Source organism: Mustela nivalis (assembly GCF_964662115.1).
Source record: "Mustela nivalis genome assembly, chromosome: 1".
Classification (NCBI taxonomy): Eukaryota; Metazoa; Chordata; class Mammalia; order Carnivora; family Mustelidae; genus Mustela; species Mustela nivalis.
In genome coordinates, this window is record NC_139020.1 from 55,390,958 (window position 1) to 55,411,756 (window position 20,799).

Here is a 20,799-nt window from a genome sequence, read left to right on the forward strand (position 1 = left end):
AGTTCTGCTGTTTAAGCCTACTCTTGTAGAGGTATTTGAGGCAGATCAAAAATGGAACCTTTCCAAACTCCATTATTCAGAACAGAATTAGGATTTGAAAGAAAGGATATTCAACTGAGATTTTAATTTTCTGCCTTGAATTTAAAAATTCAGAGTTCTAGCAGCTCTGGAGCTCCAGAATCCTAACAAGTTAGCACAAAGGAAGGCTGGCTTACAAGATCTGTAGATTTCGTACTCTCCTTTTAGGTACATGACATGTGAGTGTTTATGTGGGCCAGCAGAAACAATCAAACTTGATTTCGTGTACAAATGGTAGGGTCTCGATGCATTTAAAAGTACTGATTGAATGCTGGTAGGATACAGAGTTGGAGAAGAGAGAATTGTTAACTTTGAGGATTTTATAATCTAGTTAAGGGGAAAATAAAATACAAGAAACAACTACAATACAAGGCAGAAAATTTAATTAATGCCAAAAAAAAAAACCACAAGTTTTTTTAAGTTTCTCTCAGAACACAGAAAATCAAGATTAAGTTCACAGGGACAGACTGAGGAAGACCTGGAGTGGAAGGTGGCATGGACCAGACCCAACACTGGGTGGGCAGGATTTCAATAGGACAACTGCAGACTGGGAGAGTAGACAAGAGTGTCCTGGGGGCAGCATGGGGAAAGGCTCAGAGGCAGGCTCGTTGGGTAGATTGCAGCAATTCCATTTCGAATGGGGCAAATGTTTTATGAGAGGAAAGAAAAAAGATGGTGGTTCCAGCCAAGCTGTGTACAATTACCTATGTGCTCATAACCTATCTACTACTAACTACTACTAACAACTACCCAGGGCAAGGTGACCAAAGACATCTGTGACTTACCAAGGGTCCTCCTGTGCTTTGATGTAGCTGTCTTTATTAAAAGTACACAGCTTAAATCAAGTTGCATAGATCTGTCCTTGGATTTCAAAAAAGATGATTATAAGTGTTTTTATAACCACCCACTTAAAACTACCAATCGATAATAAAGGCCTCATGACCAAGCAGTTTCATAACGGGGAAGTCATGATCACAATTGTTCTGTATTTTGCTTGCAACATCTCTGTTTCAACAAGAGGTCCTGGTCTCCTGCCTGTTTATCTTGCTTTGATTCTTTGAATCCCACTTGCCCTAAACATTAAGAGGATTCTACTCATCATTTCTGCTAACATTGTTCACGTGCATAAATACCTACCTTATTCAGTCTGGTCTCGAAAACCCAACAACAATGTGGCTCCATTACTGATCATATAGATAGCAGAAAAATACCATTTAGAAACAGACGTGAAAGACATACATAAGCCTGGATGAACTAAGGTGTGTGACAAACTAATTCTTTGCAAACCTCTAAGTTTCATGATGTTAAATATTTAAATCAGAGATCCCTAAGCACTACATGAAGATCCCTGGGAAGATCCAGGAGCCTTCCTGGTAACTCTTGGAGCTGGCTGCCATAGACCTCCAGTTGGGACAATTCTTGGTAGGGCACTAAACAACCTGCCCACCATGTACCACTCCCCCATTCCACTGTGAGCACCCCCCCCATATGTATCTCATTGTGCAACATCAAGGTCTCTAAGTAAGTAAACAATAAATCTTTCACACCAAAAGGCTGAGAAGCTGTGGTATATATACGGCAATTAACACATGCAGATCCTGTCACAGACTGAAGAAGGACAGCCTGGACAAGGGTGAGATGGAAGAGAGTGATGCAGAGAACAAGCTTGGAGTGGCACAAATCTGGGTTCCAATCCTGAACCTGTTACTCACTTGCATCACAGTACTGGACTATTACCTTGCTGACTCTCTCATTCCTCATGGCTATCATAAAGATAGTGGCATTGACCTCCCGAGGTTGTGAGGGTTAATGAGGTACTGGCTTATATAAAAGGCCTACGCTAGTGCCTATCTCTACTGGCTCTTGACCAATCCCTGCTTTACATTCATAGATTAAAATAATACAGAGCTAGAAATAGGATCAAAAATATATTGAATGAAAACTTTGTCCTGCAATCTAGTTAGGAAATGTGGCCAAGCACATCTTCAGCCTGAAAATGTTCGGAGACTCCTTTTCAACAGACATGATTCAGAAAATAAACTCGCTCTTCAGTTGAACAATGATGGGAAACCTTCATTTCTAGCTGTTTATCACAGTCCAGTAGGCATTCACTCAGAAACCTCAGAGGCAAATATATCGACAAGGGTGCGAAATTTAGGCACATCCTACACTCCAAATACTTTGTGAGGCAGCCTTTCTAAGGAGGAGTCTGGTTTAGGTTCTGATCTCCATCTCAAGTTTGTCTGGTCATATGTCTTCAGGAACTGACTTCGTAATTCTATTTCACTTATGAAACAAGAATATCCAAATCTATTCCATTCCCTACAAAAGAGATGAGGCAGTGCCTTTCCTTCGGTTTCTGCTTCCCATGATTCCAGGGGTCAACACGCCCCTTGTAGTCTTTAAAGTTTGCATGTCATTATGACAGTTTTCCAGGAGATGGCTAGAAGCATAAGTACTTTTAGTAGTATTGTTTTTATAAGTATTTTTGTAATGGAAAAATCATAAACTTAAAAACTGTTGACAGGATCCTAAAAAACAAAAAACAAACAAAAAAACAAACAAGCAAACCCTAGAGATATCAAATTGTCCAAAATAATTAAAAACTCTAATCTGCAAATGATTTCTGGTTTAGTCCAGTGTCTCAAGGACTTAATCTATTTCTTAAAGACTGCGAACTTCATGTATTCTGTTCAAAATATAGTCCTACTCCCAGTGTTTCATGAGCTTTCTGCTGTGGAAACATTTGCATTTTCAAATTCACAAAGATGTTGGCTTGTGACATCTGATATGCTACACATTAATCTTAGTCTTGATAAGAGAATGCAAATTTGATTTCCTTCCAAACCTAACATTTGGAAAAGTATATTATTTCTTTGGAATATGGGATCATTTAGAATATAAATGACTACATTTATATTTAAAAAAAAAAGCTTACCTGGTTGAAGCACATTCTCAGCTTTTTGTTTGTCTGCTCTGGGCATTGCTCCAGCTGTTTTGTAAATGATAATGGAACAGGATATTAACTTTTGGAGAATGAGCTGTTTACAACAGAGTGCTAACATGAGAAGTATCTAATATAAAAAATCATCAAAGCCTAGAACTGGCCAACACTGGTATTGTGGGTCTTTAAGCTTGGGTCTAATTAAATTAATCAACTAAAGAATATTAAAGAGAGTAAGGCAGTCTACATAATTAATAAACATGGTTAAGCAATTACAGAAGAAAAAAACGAGAAGGCGGAGTAAATGGCAAAGATTATTCAAGAGGAAGTCAAGGAGGTGGTTGGAGTCGGGATCTTCTAGGTGGGAACATCACAGAAAGAGACTGGGTAGTCACTGGCATATGGGATAGTATTTCAAGTCATAGACTCGTCGAGGTCTCCCAGAAACAGCACTTAACGGAAAGAAGAAAAGGGCCCAGGAATGGGCCCTCAGATGTGCCAACATTTAGAAACCAAACAGAGAAGGAACTGAGTTGCCAGCAGAAAAGATGGAAGGAAGAAAAGCAACAAAATGCTAAGTGTGTTTTCTTGGAAACGACACAAAGAAAGTCGTTTAAGAAGGAAAAAAGTGGCCAGCTGGGTTGGTCTCTCAGAGGTCAGAGAAGAGTGACCGCTGCATCTGTCAGCTCAGTGGTCACTGGGGGCCTCATGAGACAGTCCCAGTGAAGCACCAGAGTCAGAAACCTGGTGGGGGCTGGGGGTGGGGTGGGGAGGAGGATGAGGTGAGGGCAGGAAGGTGAGGGAGCAGAAACAATAGTGATACATTAGAAAATTAGAAAATTAAGGGTTTCTTCCCAGGATCTTACTGAGGCATACGGCACCTCTGTCAAATTACTTGGTGCTCTTTTCACTAATAGCCTTTCCATGTATATCCATCCTTTCCATAAGCAACGCTGTGCATGAAGGCAGAGAAAGCATTCTCCTACCCTCCCATACCCCAAGGTTCTTCTGAGCTTCAGGGAGCAGCTTCTGGAAGCCTCAGGCCGGCATAGCTCACTCAGCCTCACCATACCTTGCAGTGACTTAGCGGGCTGGGGACTACCCAAATGAGGCCAGACAGCTGGATCAGGTCTTCCTTCTAATCATATATGGCACTATCTCTGAAAGGAGATTTGGTAAATAGAGTTTTCCTCATCTTTCCCTATGATGCTAGTGATTTTAGTCAGACTAGAGCTCTTCACACCTGACGTGGTTGATGCACCCAAACCTCACCTCAGGATTCTCCAAATCACTTTAATCCATAGTTCATTTATTTTATAACATGTACCTTCAAGTTGCAATAGGAATGTACCCATTTACTAGTAAATAGTTTGGTTATTTGAGATGATGTTTCACATCTCTTGTTCTGGTGGGTGTTTGTCCTTGCTGTGGTTTGGTACATTATAGGGATCATGAGGAAATGTATCCAAGCAACAGAAACTCTATTTTTGGTGTCATGGAGGGAAGTCAGGGACCATGTCCTCTTTCTTTTCATCTCTGCAACTCTCTGTTCTCGGTCTTTAAGATCTTCTCCAAGTTCAACAGAACCTTGGCCACACTGGTTTTAAATGCAGTTTTCATTCTGAGTCATCCATTTGGTACAAAGACCCCCATCTTCATTCCCTTACACCATTCTAGGTCCTCTTCTCAGTAACACTTTACCATGTGTCTGCAATGAAGATTAAGTTCGGGCTATTCTGTCATGCCCTCCAAGTTCCAGTAAAGCCAGCTTACCTCAAAACTTGCCGCAAGTTCCTTGACAGATGTGTAGCCAAATTCTGATGGTAGCTGATACTCAGGGAAAAAGTACAGAAGAATCTCCCTAGGAATGTGAGCAGAGTGGAGATGGTGATATACTGGGAACAGGGATGCAGCGCTCACCTGTCAGAACTGCTGGGGGTTAAACACTTGCCAGAGATGAACATTCAAGCCCACCAAATTGCTTTTAGCACTGCCATCAGAGTCCTCCTCAAAAAGCATAGACTGGGGGGCAAAGGACTGGGTGTGGCTATAAAAAGGCACCAGGAGGAATCCTCACGGTGATAACACTGTTCTGTATCTTGACTGTATCAATGCCGACATCCTGTGATAGCGTTACCTCTGGGGGAGAGTAGGTAAAGGATACAGGACATCTCTGTTATTTCTTCTAACTGCCTGTGAACTTACACTTACCTTAAAATTAAAAATTTAAAAAAGAAAGGAAGAAAGAAAGTAGGAAGAAAGGAAAGGAAGGAAAGGGAAGGGAAGGGAGGGGAAAGGGGGAGGGGAAAGGGGGAGGGGAAGGGGGAGGGGAAAGGGGGAGAGAAAGGGGGAGGAGAAAGGGGAAGAAGAAGAGAAGGGAAGGGAAGGAAAGGAAGAGGAAAGGACAGGGAGGGAGAAAGGAAGCAAGAAAAAAGTATGAGAGGGAGAGTAAGAGAGAGGAAGGCAGGCAGGGCTCACAATGCCCACCCATAATCAATCAGTCCAGGAAAGCACCGTACCTACTTGAGTGTCCTCCTTGAAGAAAACTTAGCATTGCAAAGATCCTGGAGGAAAGACACTGTCTCCTGACTTTTTTGTTCCTCTACGAAAACCGAAGAACTCAATTCTCCAGGGTAATTCCTTTCATCCGGGGCTCTGCAACTACTCTTAGGAATCATGTGTGGACCCTGTTCTTTCCAAACAGTAATTGGCCATTGTTCTGACAGGGGCTTCATTTTGCCAAGAGGCAGTAGCGGCCCCACCTTTGTAGGGTGACAGCTTTTCTAGGATTAGTCACCCAGATGATGCATATTTCATCCCTGGGAGAACGTGAAGTCTAGAAATTTATAGCTCCTCTATCTTAAAAGTACATAGAGTGTTTTTGTGTTGAAGGGGTCTAAGGACCTCATGTATATTATCCAAGAGATTTATAAAACTTTTCAGTTGTAAAATGGTATGGCACACAAAAGATAAAGTAGCTGTTCCTTACATAATTTACATTCTAGTTTTTTAAGAATATGATGTTTTAATATTCATTTATAGTTTCAAAATTCAATCCAAATGTTAAAATACTCAGCACTGCAAAACGAGAAACACACATACACATGCACACGCGCGCGCTACCCAGAATTATTCACCCAGTTAGTAAGAAGGGGAGTGGGTTCTGGGTATTTGAGATGAGCAGAAATCAGAAGGGATGGAGAACAAAGCTACATGTGGTGCCCTGAGGAAGGGACCTGAGGTCACCGCTAGGGCTGGTTTGGTAGGGCAGAAGGTTGGTGATCTTTTTTTTAAAGATTTTTATTTATTTGACAGATAGAGATCACAAGCAGGCAGAGAGAGAGGAGGAAGCAGGCTCCCTGCTAAGCAAAGAGCCCAATGCGGGGCTCGATCCCAGGACCCTGGGGTCATGGCCTGAGCTGAAGGGAAAGGCTTTAAACAACTGAGCCACCCAGGTGCCCTGAAGGTGATCTTTTACACAAACCAGCACCCTCCAAATCCAGTCTCCCTTCTCCCAACACAGGATTTGAGCCTCTCCTGAGCACCAGTCCTTGTCATGGTGGGTATAAACGCTTCTGGGTTTAGACTGAGAGCAAATCAGCAATCTTCCGAGGAGGAGCTTCCAGAAAAGCAAATTTCTTTTAAGATTTTATTTATTTATATGAGAGAGAGAGAGCACCAGAAGGGGGAGGGTCAGAGAGAGAAGCAGACTCTCCACTGAGTGGGGAGCCTGATGAGGGACTCGATCCCGGGACTCCAGGATCATGACCTGAGCCAAAGACAGATGCTTAACCGACTGAGCCACCCATGTACCCTTTTACTCCCCAGTCCTATTCCCTCCTCAACAGAGTCGATTTTTCTTAAGAAAAATCTTTTACTTGGGTTAATACAGCCCCATTCTCTCTAGACATGAGAAAGGAAACACAGAAGTACCTGGTCATCCAGCCACTGTTTTTAAAAACAGCATATATATATAAATAAATATATAAACAAATATAGATTTATTTATATAAAATATATTATATATAATTATATATTTATTTATATATTTATATATAAATATTTTATTTATTAAAATTAAAATAAGTATTTTATTTATATTTATATATAAAAATTAATATAAATAAATATATAAATTAACCTAGTTAATAAACTTGGTCTTGGCTAAGAAAAAGAGCCTCTTACTTGAGGTAGATTAAAACTCTCTTCTCCGGGTGCCTGGGTGGCTCAGTGGGTTAAGCCGCTGCCTTTGGCTCAGGTCATGATCTCAGAGTCCTGGGATCGAGTCCCGCATCGGGCTCTCTGCTCAGCAGGGAGCCTGCTTCCTCCTCTCTCTCTCTCTGCCTGCCTCTCTGCCTACTTGTGATCTCTCTCTGTCAAATAAATAAATAAAATCTTTAAAAAAAAAAAAAACTCTCTTCTCCAACCCAGTGAAAGAGAAGGATGAAGATGAACAGAAATGGCATAGCTTCATTTCCTAAAACCAGGAATCAGATCACGTTTTTTGACAGACCTCAATTGCTAGTATATTTACTTTTGTGGGCTTTTCTCTTGTTTTGGTAACTGGCAGCCACCTGTAATGAGGGACTTTCTTTTATAAACTTATTTTTGATACTTTTAAAATTTAAGCTAACACAAACCATGTTTTCACAGAGTTGAAATAAATAAAGTCTGCCTTATTATCAAGTTTACATACACAGCAATGAACTGAAACAAGGCATACTAGGGTTAGCAATTCAAAGCAAGGCCTATGAGACTGCCAGGATTGAAATTCTAGCTTTACCACCTAAGAGTTGTGTAATGGTGGGCAAATTACTCAACTTCTACAGACCTCAATTTTCTCTTCTGTAAGATGGAGATAATAAAAGTCTATTTACAGGGCTGTTGAAAGTTTTAAGTGAGTTATCATTTGCAAAGTCCTTAGGGCAATGCCTGGCACACAAGAAGTACACAATAAATATGTATTATTCTTATTACTATTGAGCGTGACTTGAGATTTAATAATCCAATGTTAGGACCATATGATACAATTTAACAGTCTGGATCTCAGTTTAGCTCATCTACCTCTGACTTAACACAAGTCAGTGATCCCCATAATCTGAAAACATTTTAACATCAGCAATAATATTCACTGCCTTTTTCACTAATCCCTCTCAACTTTATTAAAAGTATCATTTGAGGAGCCCTTGGGTGGCTTAATCGGTTAAGCGTCAGACTCCTGATTTCAGCTCAGGTCTTGGTCTCAAGATCATGAGTTCAAGCCTTGCAGTGGGGTCTATACAGGCAGGGAGGCTAAGAAAAAAAGTATTCTTTGAATACCTACTAATACATGCTAGACACAGTGTGGAAAATCCAACCTGTTTTCAAAGATGTTACTATATTTGGGGATTAAATAAACTAATACACATAAAACAAAAAGCAATATAAGTCCAAAAACACTAAACTGAGCATAATCAGGTAATGGAAAGGAACAACAAAAACTAGTATTTTTATTAATTTATTCCATTAATATGTAATCAAAAGAAGTGTCCAGACTCCGTGGCATTGTGGAAAGGGATAAGGATGAGGTCAGGTCCAGACTGAACCATGTGGAGGGAAAGGGCTCCAACGACTCTTTGGCGGGTGACAAGGAAGGCAAATCTGGTGAGCAATGGTCACTGCAAAGCACATGGAACCGTCCACATTCTACATAATCCACCACAATCCTCATGCCCCGAGACATGTGAAGTCTAGTTAACACAAGGAATCACACGTGGACCAGATACAGAAAAGCACAGTACAGGGGGTAAGAAAAACAAAGAGGACAAGAACTAGTGAAATGTGAGAAAACATACTACATGCTGCTGAAGGCAAAAGAGAAGATTGATAAATGAAGAACTCATTTTGTTCCAGTTAAGCTTTGTGTTCCGCACAATTCTTTTTCCCACTTAATATTTTTGTAAAACAATCACCACAAAAAAATTCAAGCCTGTACTGAGAGCTGATTTATTAATACATTTGGCTTTCAGAGTGTTCAGCTGATAATAGCATGATGATTTCAAGTACCAAAGATTCTACATGTTCATTAGGGAGATGGTTTCCGGGAAATTTTAATTTTCTAGGGATGCCTAATTATAGAAGCGAATGTACTTTAAAGTCTTAGTACACTAAATCACATTATCCCCTTTTTGATCACATGTAACATTAAAATTAATAGTAATGATATACTTAAATGCAGAACAAAGATGAACCAAGGAAAAAATAAGGAGAAAGATGAAACACAGCGGCACACCCAAACTCTGTTCCAATGCAACCAGATCCCAGTATGGAGAGCTGTGAAGTGTGTGTGTGTGTGTGTGTGTGTGTGATAAAATGTGTACATGTATACACATACATACTTACATGTATATACATACACATACATATTTCTGAAACAAGGCATCCTATGTATATGTATATGTATATATGCACCTGTGTCTGTGTGTATACGATAGTGAAGAGCACAAGATGACAAATCAGGAAGCCATAGCTTAAACCCAGCCCTGTCCCAGTTGTTGTGTAATTGTGACTTTGAGTGTGTTTGTTTCTCTCAGCTTCCAAATTTCAAAAACTTGTGGAAATAAGGAGCTAATATATACAAAATACTTGGGTAAGCCTAAAATATAGTAACAGCTCAAAAAGGATAGCTATTAGTATCAAGAAACAATAAGCCAATCATTGGACATGTGATCATCTTCATACATTTTTAGTCACATGCACACATTTACTGATATATACAGACACGTTCCTATATATAATTTATTACATACCACCCAATCTTAGTGCTCAGTTGACATGCCTGAATGTTGGAACCAGGAAGGAACAAACCAGGATTCAGGCTAACCAAATTCAAAATTGCTTACATATTACTTCTGGACAAATACTGACAGAACTGGTTGGAGAATCTCATTCTTGAGGGACTGTACCATGAATCACGACAGTGTAAGACTGACTGACCATCCAGGTCACTGGACAAGTGGCCTTTTTCAACCTTGTAATATCTGTACAACACCCTGAGGCCTGGACTGCTTCCATCCCATTACCAGGCTAATGGCGGCCTTCCAGCTCAGGTGCCAAGCAGATTAAGTGGTCAAAACTCAAGTGTTCAACTGGTATTTACCCTAAAGATACAAATGTAGTGATCCAAAGGGGCACATGCACCCAAATGTTTATAGCAGCAATGTCCCCAAACCCAAACTATGGAAAGAGCCTAGATGTCCATCAACAGATGAATGGATAAAGAAGATGTGGTATATATATACAATGGAATACTATACAGCTATCAAATGAAATCTTGCCATTTGCAACGATATGGATGGAACTGGACGGTATTATGCTGAGCGAAATAAGTCAATCAGAGAAAGACAATTGTCATATAATCTCTCTGATATGAGGAATTTGAGAGGCAGGGCGGGAGGGAGGGAGGTTGTGGGGGGGTAGGAAGGAGGTTGTGGGGGGGTAGGAAAGGAAAAAAGAAACAAAATGGGATCAGGAGAGAGACAAACCATGAGAGACTCTTAATATCAGGAAACAAACTGCAGGTTCCTGGGGAATTGGGGGTAGGGATAGAGTAGCTGGGTGATGGACACTGGGGAGGGTATGTGCTATGGTGGGTGCTGTGAAATGTGTAAGCCTGATGATTCACAGACCTATACCTCTAGGGCAAATAATGCATTATATGTTAATAAAAAAGACATGTATCTCATACTAAATATATACTATCAGTAACACATACACACACACACAAACAAGCAAAAACAACTTAAGTGTTCAGAAACGTAGTACTCTGGCTTCATTTCTTGGCCAACAACTTATCTCTGGATCCCTGGTATCATTAGTGAAGATGTGCCCCAATGCAAAGTCCAAGCAGATCTGCCTACTCCATAACCAAGAGTTCCTCCTCTTTTCTCCTAGGGCAGGACAGATGCTAGGAGTGTGTTTCTAAGGGATAGGGGTGACCTTCATGCCCATGTGTGCAGAGGCTCGCAACCCTGGATGTTGCTGCAGAAATTACCATAAGGCCTATGACTATTGTAGAAGTGAGTTCAAGTCTTAGTTCAAGTCTTAGTTGAATTTGCAGTCTCCTTCCACACAAGACCAAAGCCTGGGCCTGAGTCGAAGTTGTAGCTCCCTATACGGATGCCCCACCACTACCTTTCTCTTTGCCAACTTTCTAATTCCATTCTTTGCCAACTCTCTTCTTCAGGAAGTTTTTGCAGTCATTCATCGATCAGAAAGTCAAAGTCACTGTCCTCAAGAAAAATACTATTCTAGCCAGGACATGTGGTGGGTTTGCCTTACCCGAAAGCCTCTTACTTTACAAGGCAGGCCACTCTAGGCTATGAACCTTAACCAAACCACTGGCTCCACTAATTCTGTGGTGTTCCTGCTCCCGCCCCCTTCCCTCCCTATGTTACATATTTTAGAGCACTCTTCCGTATACTAACTTCTTTGGCTTGATTGTAAAGCCTCCTATCATAGGTCCCTAGTTGGAAAAATTCTGAGTCCTGGACTTTATCCCATCTCTCTCTATATACTTTGAGAAATGAGATTCAGATGTCTAAGTCCCTCATTGACCCTGCCCACAAATGTTCACCTTCTACACTGAACCAGAAAGTAAAACTCACTTTCCCTTGAGAAGTTTCTTATCTAAAGCTACAAAAGAAGACTTCCCAGAAGGCCATTACAAATATCATGAAGGTCTTTATCAGGCAATAACAAAATAAATAAAAAATGAAAGATGAAGGAACGGAGAAAGGGAGGAAGAAGTTCAGTAAGAATTTTTCATAACATCCAAGAGAGAACTAACATTCCCCATACTGCCAGACCACGTGACAGACCACGTGACACGGGCAGTTAGCAACTGTAGTTCTATTTCAAGAGACATTTAATCCCATGGTGTGTCTGTAGTGGCATAGTTAGGAGATAAATCATACAGTCATTCTACGGAATCTTCTTGATAACTTTACCACTCCACGGGGGGAGGAAAAAAAAAAGATGAGGCGTTGTCATGGCTTAGAAAGTGACACAAAGCAAATGGAAATAGGCTAGCAAATATCTTTACCTTAAATTCGACACCAGTTTTCTTATAGTTTCCTTAACAGATATGCTTGGAGAAGATTTTGTTGGTAAATCCACAACGTGACAACTACCCCTCACAGAGAAGCTGGCGCCGTGTCCCGAACGTGGACTTAAACCTTCCACCTGGGCACTGTGCAAAAACAAGCCGAGACTTATAATTTCAGACTTATAATTTATTAGGTACCAACAAATTCAGAAACATTAATAGATGACAAATAAAATGTTAATACACAATAGATGAGAGCAAGGCCATAAATGTCATGCTAAAAACTGTCATTTAGGGAGTTAAAGAAAATCACTTCTCAACTAGAAAAATGACTATTTACTCCCGACAAATCTTGTTTCAAGATTTTTGGGGGAGCTACAATTAAACAGAATTGGCAGTAATGCATCCTTAACTAGAGTAGTCCCATAACATTTGCTTCCTTTGCTGAAAGAGTCTTTTAAACCAAAGTTCTATGTTAGCCTGAGGGAAGGTACATACAGAAATAAAACAAAAAAGGGTAACATCAGTTGAAAGAACTATTTAGTCAAAATCTGTAGGAAAAAGCGTGTTCCAGGGGACATGTAATGATCCTGGGTAGAGATGAAGCAGGACCACTGGGGTGGAGTGTGTGGGAAAGTGAGGCACCGGGGAGGGGAGGGCTGGGGCCTGTGGCCAGGGGGCAGGAACTGGCGTTTACTCTAAGTAGAGCAGGCACTACCACTGACCGGTTTCTCTCATGGAAGCAAGGTGATCTGCTGTGTGTTTTAAAAGGGTAACTAGCTGTAGTGCGGAGAATAACTCACAATGAGGACACTCATAATAGTGCACTGTGTCAATGAGACCCAAGGTTTTCAGTACTGTGAGAACAAAACACATTCAAGAGGGCTGGGGGACTTGTAATTTGGGAGACAAAGCTGTGTGGGCAGGTAGGGGTCAGATCACATAGGAATTTGCTTGTCATATAACGAGGGGGTTTTTGTAATCCTTTCATGCTAATATTAAGACCATAGCTCTGGAGAGTTTTATGTTTATATTGTATGGGTTATTTAAAAATTGGACAAGAGTTTATATCAAATAGAATGTGTTTCTACTGTCAGCAGCTTTTTGGCATTAATTCTAACTTCGACTGATATTTTATTTAAGGATAAGAGGATTATAACAAAATGCTTGTCTCTTAAAGAATACTTACAGACTATCTGAAGCTTATTAAGTATAACTTCTTTTATGCTAAAATTTTATTATGGTAGTCCTCTAAAATTTTTTTTTTTTTATCATTTTTTGGGATGCTGAAAAGTCATGCACTGGAGGTAAAAGGTAAAGTACACTACACCTGAGCACAGAGAGTCCTCTCCGAACCCATTTCTCTTCCTGCCAGATAGTAATAACGCCAACCTCACAGAGCTGTGCTGAGGATTAAACAAGACACACGAAGAATTCAGCCCAACTCTTACACTTAATAAGTGTTCAGTAAATAGTGCCGAATTATTACTGCTATTATGATCTTTATCATCACTACTACTATTAATGAATTTGATAAGATTCTTCTATGAGTCAAGTTCTAATAAAGAACTCTAGGCTAAACCATTATCCATAAAGTGGTCTAGTGACAGCATAGGGGGAAAACTGCATCATTTAGTCAATTAACAAATATACCAGCTCTGAGTCAGCTGCTATTCTGGATGCTAATGACACAGAAGTGGTCAAGACAGCCCTGCTCTTATGGAGTGAATTAGCTCCTAGTGAAAAGACAGAAAGTAAGCAAGCTAGAATGTAACACCCTAAAAAAAAAAAAAAAAAGAGAGAGAGAGAGAGAGAGAGAGAGACTACTCAATAAGATACTTTAAAATAGTAGTAAGTACTCTGAAAAAAAAACAAGCAGGATGCTAAGATCTGATACTGTGCCTTGTCAGGAGTGGGACAGGCTATTGTGGATAAAGGTGCTATGGCTATGGGAAGACTGCTCAGACACCTGGAATTATGAAGAAGAAAATATCTGGTCCCCATCCTTATGGGAAGACAGATGTTCAGAGGGACAATTCCACTTGACAATGGTGTTGCTCACCCATCGTGTCAGAATACAGCTGATATTTGACAGGTAATTATTTTTTTTAAAGATTTTATTGAGAGACAGTGAAAGCGAGAGAGATCACAGAACTCCAGAGAAAAGCAGACTCCCTGCTAAATAAGGAGTCCGATGCGGGGCTCAATCCCAGGGCCCTGGGATCCTCAGCCAAAGGCAGTCGCTTAACCCACTGAGTCACCCAGGCGCCCCTAACAGATAATTATTGAAGTTGAAGGAGTTATGACTGCTCTGATCACTGCATTAGTGGCTCTCTGAAACTCTGAGTCTGCCTGCGAGAGTTGGGGGTCCCAGAGAAGAGAACACTTGAACCCGAACTTGAAGGAAAGAATTATAGACTGGTGTACAGCTTGCAGAGGGCAAAGGAAGCAGCATGGACAGAGATGGAAATGTGATAAAACAGAACTCAAAGCAACTCAGAAACTCTGGGAAGCAAAGTGGGGGCTCCAGGAAGGACCAGGAGTGAAAGGGACTTCCACCGTGCTGAGGAGTTTGTAACTTATCTCACAAGTGATGGGGCCATGAAAGGCTTCTGAGTAGAACAGTGAAGTGAGAGGGTCTGAGTCTCAGAGGGAATCCTCTGTCAGCAAATGCAGAAAATAAAACAACTCTCTGTTTTTCTCCGACACTCAATTCAATGTGCTCCTATGCAAAAAGGGTCCACGATTTGGATTCACAGTCACAGGGTCTAAATGCCTGGGAAGCACCTTTGACAAGTCTAAGTGAGGGTAAGAGCTCACTTCCTTGGAAATGTCCTTTCTGTTTTATTGGGCATCCAAATTATTCAGCTGATTTTATGTTAAAAGTGACAAAAGTCTCATGTCAAGAAAATTCTAGCATGCAATGATTATCATAATTACATACACGTGTAACAATAAGATAATGAGCCACACAAAAAAACAGGTTTCTGATTGCATATTCACACCTTATACACATGTGACATTTTCAGTTCTTTCACTACATTAGAGTAATTTGAATTAGTTGCTCGCTGTGAGTAGGAAGTTAAGCCTGTTCCACTTCATTATCCTCAAATCTTCACAAAAGAAAATTAAAAGGCTCAGGAAAAAGGTAAGAAACCTAGCCGTATTCTATTCTTTCTTGTCTCCTTTGTAAATTTGGTTCCATTCTTAATTGCCTTTGCTTGTTGCTATTATTTTCTTTCTTCTTGTATTTAAACATTGGTAATTACTTTGCAACAGTATAATTGCACTCACTTGGAATGTGTGTAATTGCAGTACACTCACCTTTCCCGGTTAGGCAATGAAGAGTTTCTCTTTATTTCCAGAGTATCACTGCTCGGCTCTTGTTTTTCTTCAAAAAACAGACAAAATGAAGACAATCACATTTTGATGATCACAGGATAATGTGAAATGAAAGAAGTGTCAGCAGTTTATTCATTATTATATATTATTAATATATTTATAAATATAAATATAAAATTATAATTTGGATTTGTGTTCCAGACATCCTCTTATAAAAATGGACCAATATATTCTTAATACAACTTACAATAGCCTTTTAATAAAGTATAGGTGGTATATATAGTAATCCAAGAGCCTTTGTAACTTGTGTTTTTGTTAAGTTCTTTTTCATGATGTTTATTACCTGCAACTGGTGTGCATAGGGTGACTGCTTGGGGTTCCCTTCTCTTATAGGCCTCTGCCCAGACAACTCTTATAGGCCTCTGCCCAGACAACCTCCTGTCTCCCCCCTAGAATCCCACTCTATTCCATTTTAGGTTCCGGTTCAAAAACATCCTAACACACCCTGACCCCAAACATTTCTCTAGTAGAGAGTTGAAATTTAAAGCAGAAAGAGACCTACAGTCATCTAGTTGACCTACTTACTGAAGGAACTTCATTATTTTAAGTTCAGAGAGGTGAGTGATTCATTTATAGTTCACAGAAATGCTCTGACTCCTTGGATTGGTTTTAAGAGTGACTTGGAGGCAGTATATGCAATAAGCCAATGTGTCTTTCTTCCACCTGTCTCCAGAATTCATTGTGGTAACTGTCCAAATATCTTATTCCACCAAGTAAACCCTTGCCAACGAGATAAGGGCCATCAAAGGCCAAGTGGAACAACATAGCAACAAAGGAAGTTTTAGATGGTGGGTGAACGGCTGAGGATCTGCCTCCTTTAAGTAAATAGGAAAGAGAAAACACAAAAAGAGGTTTTCTAAGCACTGGTTTTACTCACCGGCTTGCAGACAAAATGAAGTTTTTTTTAGCCCAATGGCCAACTAATCTATAAGTACAGTCATTTGAAATTATTTCACAATTTGTTCTTTTCAAACCCAGGATGAATATTTGAAATTAAATATTAATTTTAGGACCAAAATTGTATTAACAATTTTTCCATTATGATTTGGAAATCCAACAGGCACATACTTGAAATCATTTTAATACTTTGAAACTTCTAGGAAAGACAGGCTTTAAGATTAAAAGAGCCTTACAAAAGAAATCTTGATTGTGGAATTGCAAATTACCCTAATTAAGAAGAGAGATTTTAAAAACTGTGATTTCTTAGGGACCTCACTAATGGGTTCAAATATCAAGATGTGCATGGACAGCTGATTAGGTTACCTGAGCAACAAAGTTTGCAGGGATTGCTAGTGACCACAGAGTGAAGCCATGGACTGATTCAAGGACTAGGAAGGGTGAAGCCAAAAGGATCTGAGGCTTGTGAAAGAAGCTAAGAAAAGCTTTAGAACTTATATCAGAATAAGAGCAGAACCATGAAGATAATGGGCTTGGTTCTCAGGTCCAATGGTAGAATATTAAAACAAGAGAGAGAATGGTATAATAATAATTTACACGTAATAAAGGGGTTAATGAATGGATGCTAAGAAAACATAATCTTCTGAGTCTGGTTTGCTTCCAGCTTCTCTATCCAGCGTAACAGTTTTTGGATGGAATATTAAAAGATGGCAACTGTAATTTTTTTTTTTTAAAGTTCAAGTCTCTCACTTGAGACAAAGGACGTCCCATGAGGATAAAGGAACTAATGGATGTGTTTGGTGAACTAGTCTAAGGGGGATCAGGAAAAGCAGGAAAAGGACTACAAGATTGAAGACAGAGAACTATTATAATTTTCAAAACACAGTCTGAATTAAAGAGCTCTTATCAATCTACTGCAAATTTCTAAACAGAATTCAATGGAGAGTGTGGCCCAAGTCTGCTGCTGGAGATGTCAGGCCGTGTGTGGCAGTGCTGGGGGGACTCTCCTTGGGAAGGAAGGGTTTCTTGGCTCCTCTGAAACACAGGAGATTGGAGGCTCACTCTCCACCCACCCATCTTCCCACTTCTGGAACAACACATTTTAACTTTTAAAAGTCCAAACTGCTATCAAACTTCTGATCTACATCCCACATCACATGTGCCTCATAAGTCACACTGAAAACAACTCAAACATCACAGCTAATAGAGGTAAACTGAATTATTCTTTTACCTTTTTTCATAAGAGAAACTTCCTTTTTTTCTTGTTTCAATGAGACCTCAGTGTCACTTTTATCTAAAACCTGAAAAATAAGCTGTTTACTTAAAGCTGCACAAAAATATAGGATACATTATAGTGTGAGAGATGACCTGAGTATCAGTGTCCATATCAGAGAGAGAGGCCAGAGGCACAGTTATGCACATGTTATGATGGGAGACAGTCATGCACATTGTAGAACATGATGGTTACATCATAGTTGTCATACTTACTTTTACCATTTCTATATCAGGACCTGAATACTTCTATCAATATTTGTACAGGTATTTTTAAAAATCCATATCATGTGTGGATGTAACAATGACTCTAACAAATGAGACAAGTATTTGATTCACCAGGAGCACACATGAAGCCTCTGCTGTTCTAAGGAAGCTTATCACATCTGTGGTCGATACAGCAGACACAGAGCATGAGCTCAACATCAGTGCAATGAAATCCTTGGGGAGGTTGGGGTCTGGGGCCTGAGGCCCACAGCATGATCGGGGAGAAGACAGGGATGGAGAATGCACCAGGCCAACCAGGGGACAAGATGGGGACATCTTGACTTTTGATAAAATCCAAGGAAATCTGGCTAAAAGGGGTCACAGAGCCTTAATGTGCTGAACACAGGAGCCAGGAGAGTTGTTGGCACCTGAGAGTGAGAGGGTGCATGTGTGTGTGTATGATGTCTGGGACAGGTGGGCGGAAGTGGGGTTTGGGGGAGGAGGAGGAGTGTGCCATCCAGAAACCATGTCTACCATTGCTTTGGGAAGCCTGAAAACCCATTTTGCAAGGCTCACACAAAATAAACTTACATTTTGGAAACATACTTCTTTAGATCAGAGAGAGAATTAGTTCATGCCCTTCAGGAAAACAGACCTAGAATGTTCCCTTCATGTATTCTGCAAATCTGTGAGAAGGTGAGGGAACAGGAAGTGAAAACCAGCAATGGAGAAGGCAGGGGGTAAGGCAAGAGCTCCTTGATCTGAAGACCCTTCAACATGTGTTGAGATACAACTGCGTTCCCCACTTCTATGACCTGGTGGAAGGTGTTGTAGGTTCTCTGGGGCTTGCCCACTGTGTCTGTACCCATCACCTCTTTTTTTTTATTATTTTTAAGATTTTATTTATTTATTTGACAGACAGAGAGTACAAGTAGGCAGAGAGGCAGGCAGAGAGAGGGAGAGGAGGAAGCAGGCTCCCTGTTGAGCAGAGAGTCCGATGTGGGGCTCAATCCCAGGACCCTGAGATCATGACCTGAGCTGAAGGCAAAGGCTTTAACCCACTGAGCCACCCAGGCGCCCCACCCATAACCTATCAAGCCCGCTGTGCCCTGCTAAACAAATGTGAGAGGGAGAAGCTATCACCTCCCTTTTTCTCCCCTCCCAGGGAACACAAGCATATATTTTACATGGCATTCTAGAAACCACTCCTCAGGAAGCAGGTTAAATGGGCACACATGTAGCCTAGCAACAAAAGACCTGTAAGGCTCTCCATCATTGCTGCTTCTGTTTCACTCAAAGCCCTAACAAGAAAAGTCTTGTTAGGGAAAGGGAAATAAATAAAACTAATGCTGGGTGGCTTGGTCGGTTAAGTGTTCTGCCTTTGGTTCAGGTCCCGATCTCAGGATCCTGGGATCAAGCCCCACTTTGGGCTCCCTGTTCAGTGAGGAGTCTGCTTCTTCCTCTGCCCCTCACCTTGCTCTTCTGCGCACACATACACACACACATCTCTCTCAAATGAATAAAATCTTAGGGAAAAAAACTGATACTAAGCTGTTTTGTCCATTTCAGATTAGTTTTTTACTTGTACTATAAATAAAGTGCTGCCCCAGGAGTAAATAAAACACATATATTTTTTAAAGTTCATTTTGCAAAATGACCTTCCGATGTACATCTTATTTCTCTCTGATGTATCATCAAACTTACATTTTTTTCCTACTATGCTCATACATACAGGAAACGTGTGTGCCTTTTTGAATGCCTCTAATTTCATATATTTTGAACAGTTTATAAGCAGCATAGACTATTTCCCACAGCAGTTAACAGCAACCACAAGATAAACTGACGACAGGAGCTATTTAATCCTTTAGTTACAACCGCTTTGTTGTAATCCATGATGATCCAGCTCAGAATGTGTTTCTTTCTTTGGTAACTCGTCCTTGTGATAAAAATCAGACAAGAGGGTAGCATCCAAGATTAACCAAAATGACAGCACTCCCCATGGGGAACTTTTGTTGGTGGCGTTATTAGCACAGCCTCAAGAAATTGTTTTTGCATTTTATCGTTTAGTTGTCTGCTTGGAGCCGTGCCTTATAGAGGCTGTTTCCATGAAGGTCAGGTGTGTCCTCTCACTCCAAAAATGGTACTCACGCAAAGCTTTCCCATTTATATTGCAGGAGAGATTACCTTCTTTTCCTTTCCCGTATTTTCTTTATTCTTTGGCATAGAGATGTTTAAAAGATTCTGGATAAACAACTCACCGCTACAGTGTTCCCTTTTAAATAACACTGAATTACTGAGTTCATTGGATGCTCTCCTCCATCACAATACATTTGTGGCTTTGAAGGTCCGAATACTTTCAAGCTGAGACAAGACATACAGCTGTCTTTCCGACGACACTACTTGTATATTTTGATACTGCTTACAAAGCTCTTTCATATACATTACTTCGTTTCATTAGAGAAGTGTTCTTCAGTCTCTTAGGCTTAACTGTGTTTCATACTCTGCAGTTGAGGGATATCTCTTTCCTAAGATTTTACCTCAGTCATGAAACAGATAACACCTCCCACTCAGTAAATGAGATTATAGTCAACTCTTCACTTGGGGTTTTAGACACCTTAATTAAAATTATGTTAACAATGAGCAGAGCGGGATTTGTTGGTTCTCCAAGGGATTCAACGGATGAACATAATACCACATGCTCAATTTTGTGAAATATCTATTTAAGAGGCTAAATAAATCATAAATAAGTTAGAGAGAAGGGAAAGAACATACCACAGTCAGCTGCGTAACTCTTCTCTAATTCAGCTGTTGTTAGGAATGCTTAAGAACTGGTTTCTATCACTGTATCTGCTTTCTTTCTTGCTATTTCTTTGCCCCACTATCTCCACCGTAAGCCTCTATTATTACCAAGGAC

General features: G+C 40.4%; 1 protein-coding gene across 1 annotated transcript in view; it reads right to left on the reverse strand.

Moving 5' to 3' along the window:
• The window catches only part of MORC1 (MORC family CW-type zinc finger 1), a gene marked incomplete at both ends in the record, with an annotated part of 186,278 nt that overhangs the window by 7,426 nt on the left and 158,053 nt on the right, over nucleotides 1-20,799 (reverse strand). Inside the window, 5 exons of the mRNA XM_082711563.1 lie at nucleotides 3,017-3,070; nucleotides 4,796-4,883; nucleotides 12,105-12,251; nucleotides 15,432-15,498; nucleotides 17,638-17,707. Coding sequence (XP_082567689.1) covers nucleotides 3,017-3,070; nucleotides 4,796-4,883; nucleotides 12,105-12,251; nucleotides 15,432-15,498; nucleotides 17,638-17,707 — 426 coding nt within the window. The remainder of the gene's footprint in view (nucleotides 1-3,016; nucleotides 3,071-4,795; nucleotides 4,884-12,104; nucleotides 12,252-15,431; nucleotides 15,499-17,637; nucleotides 17,708-20,799) is intronic.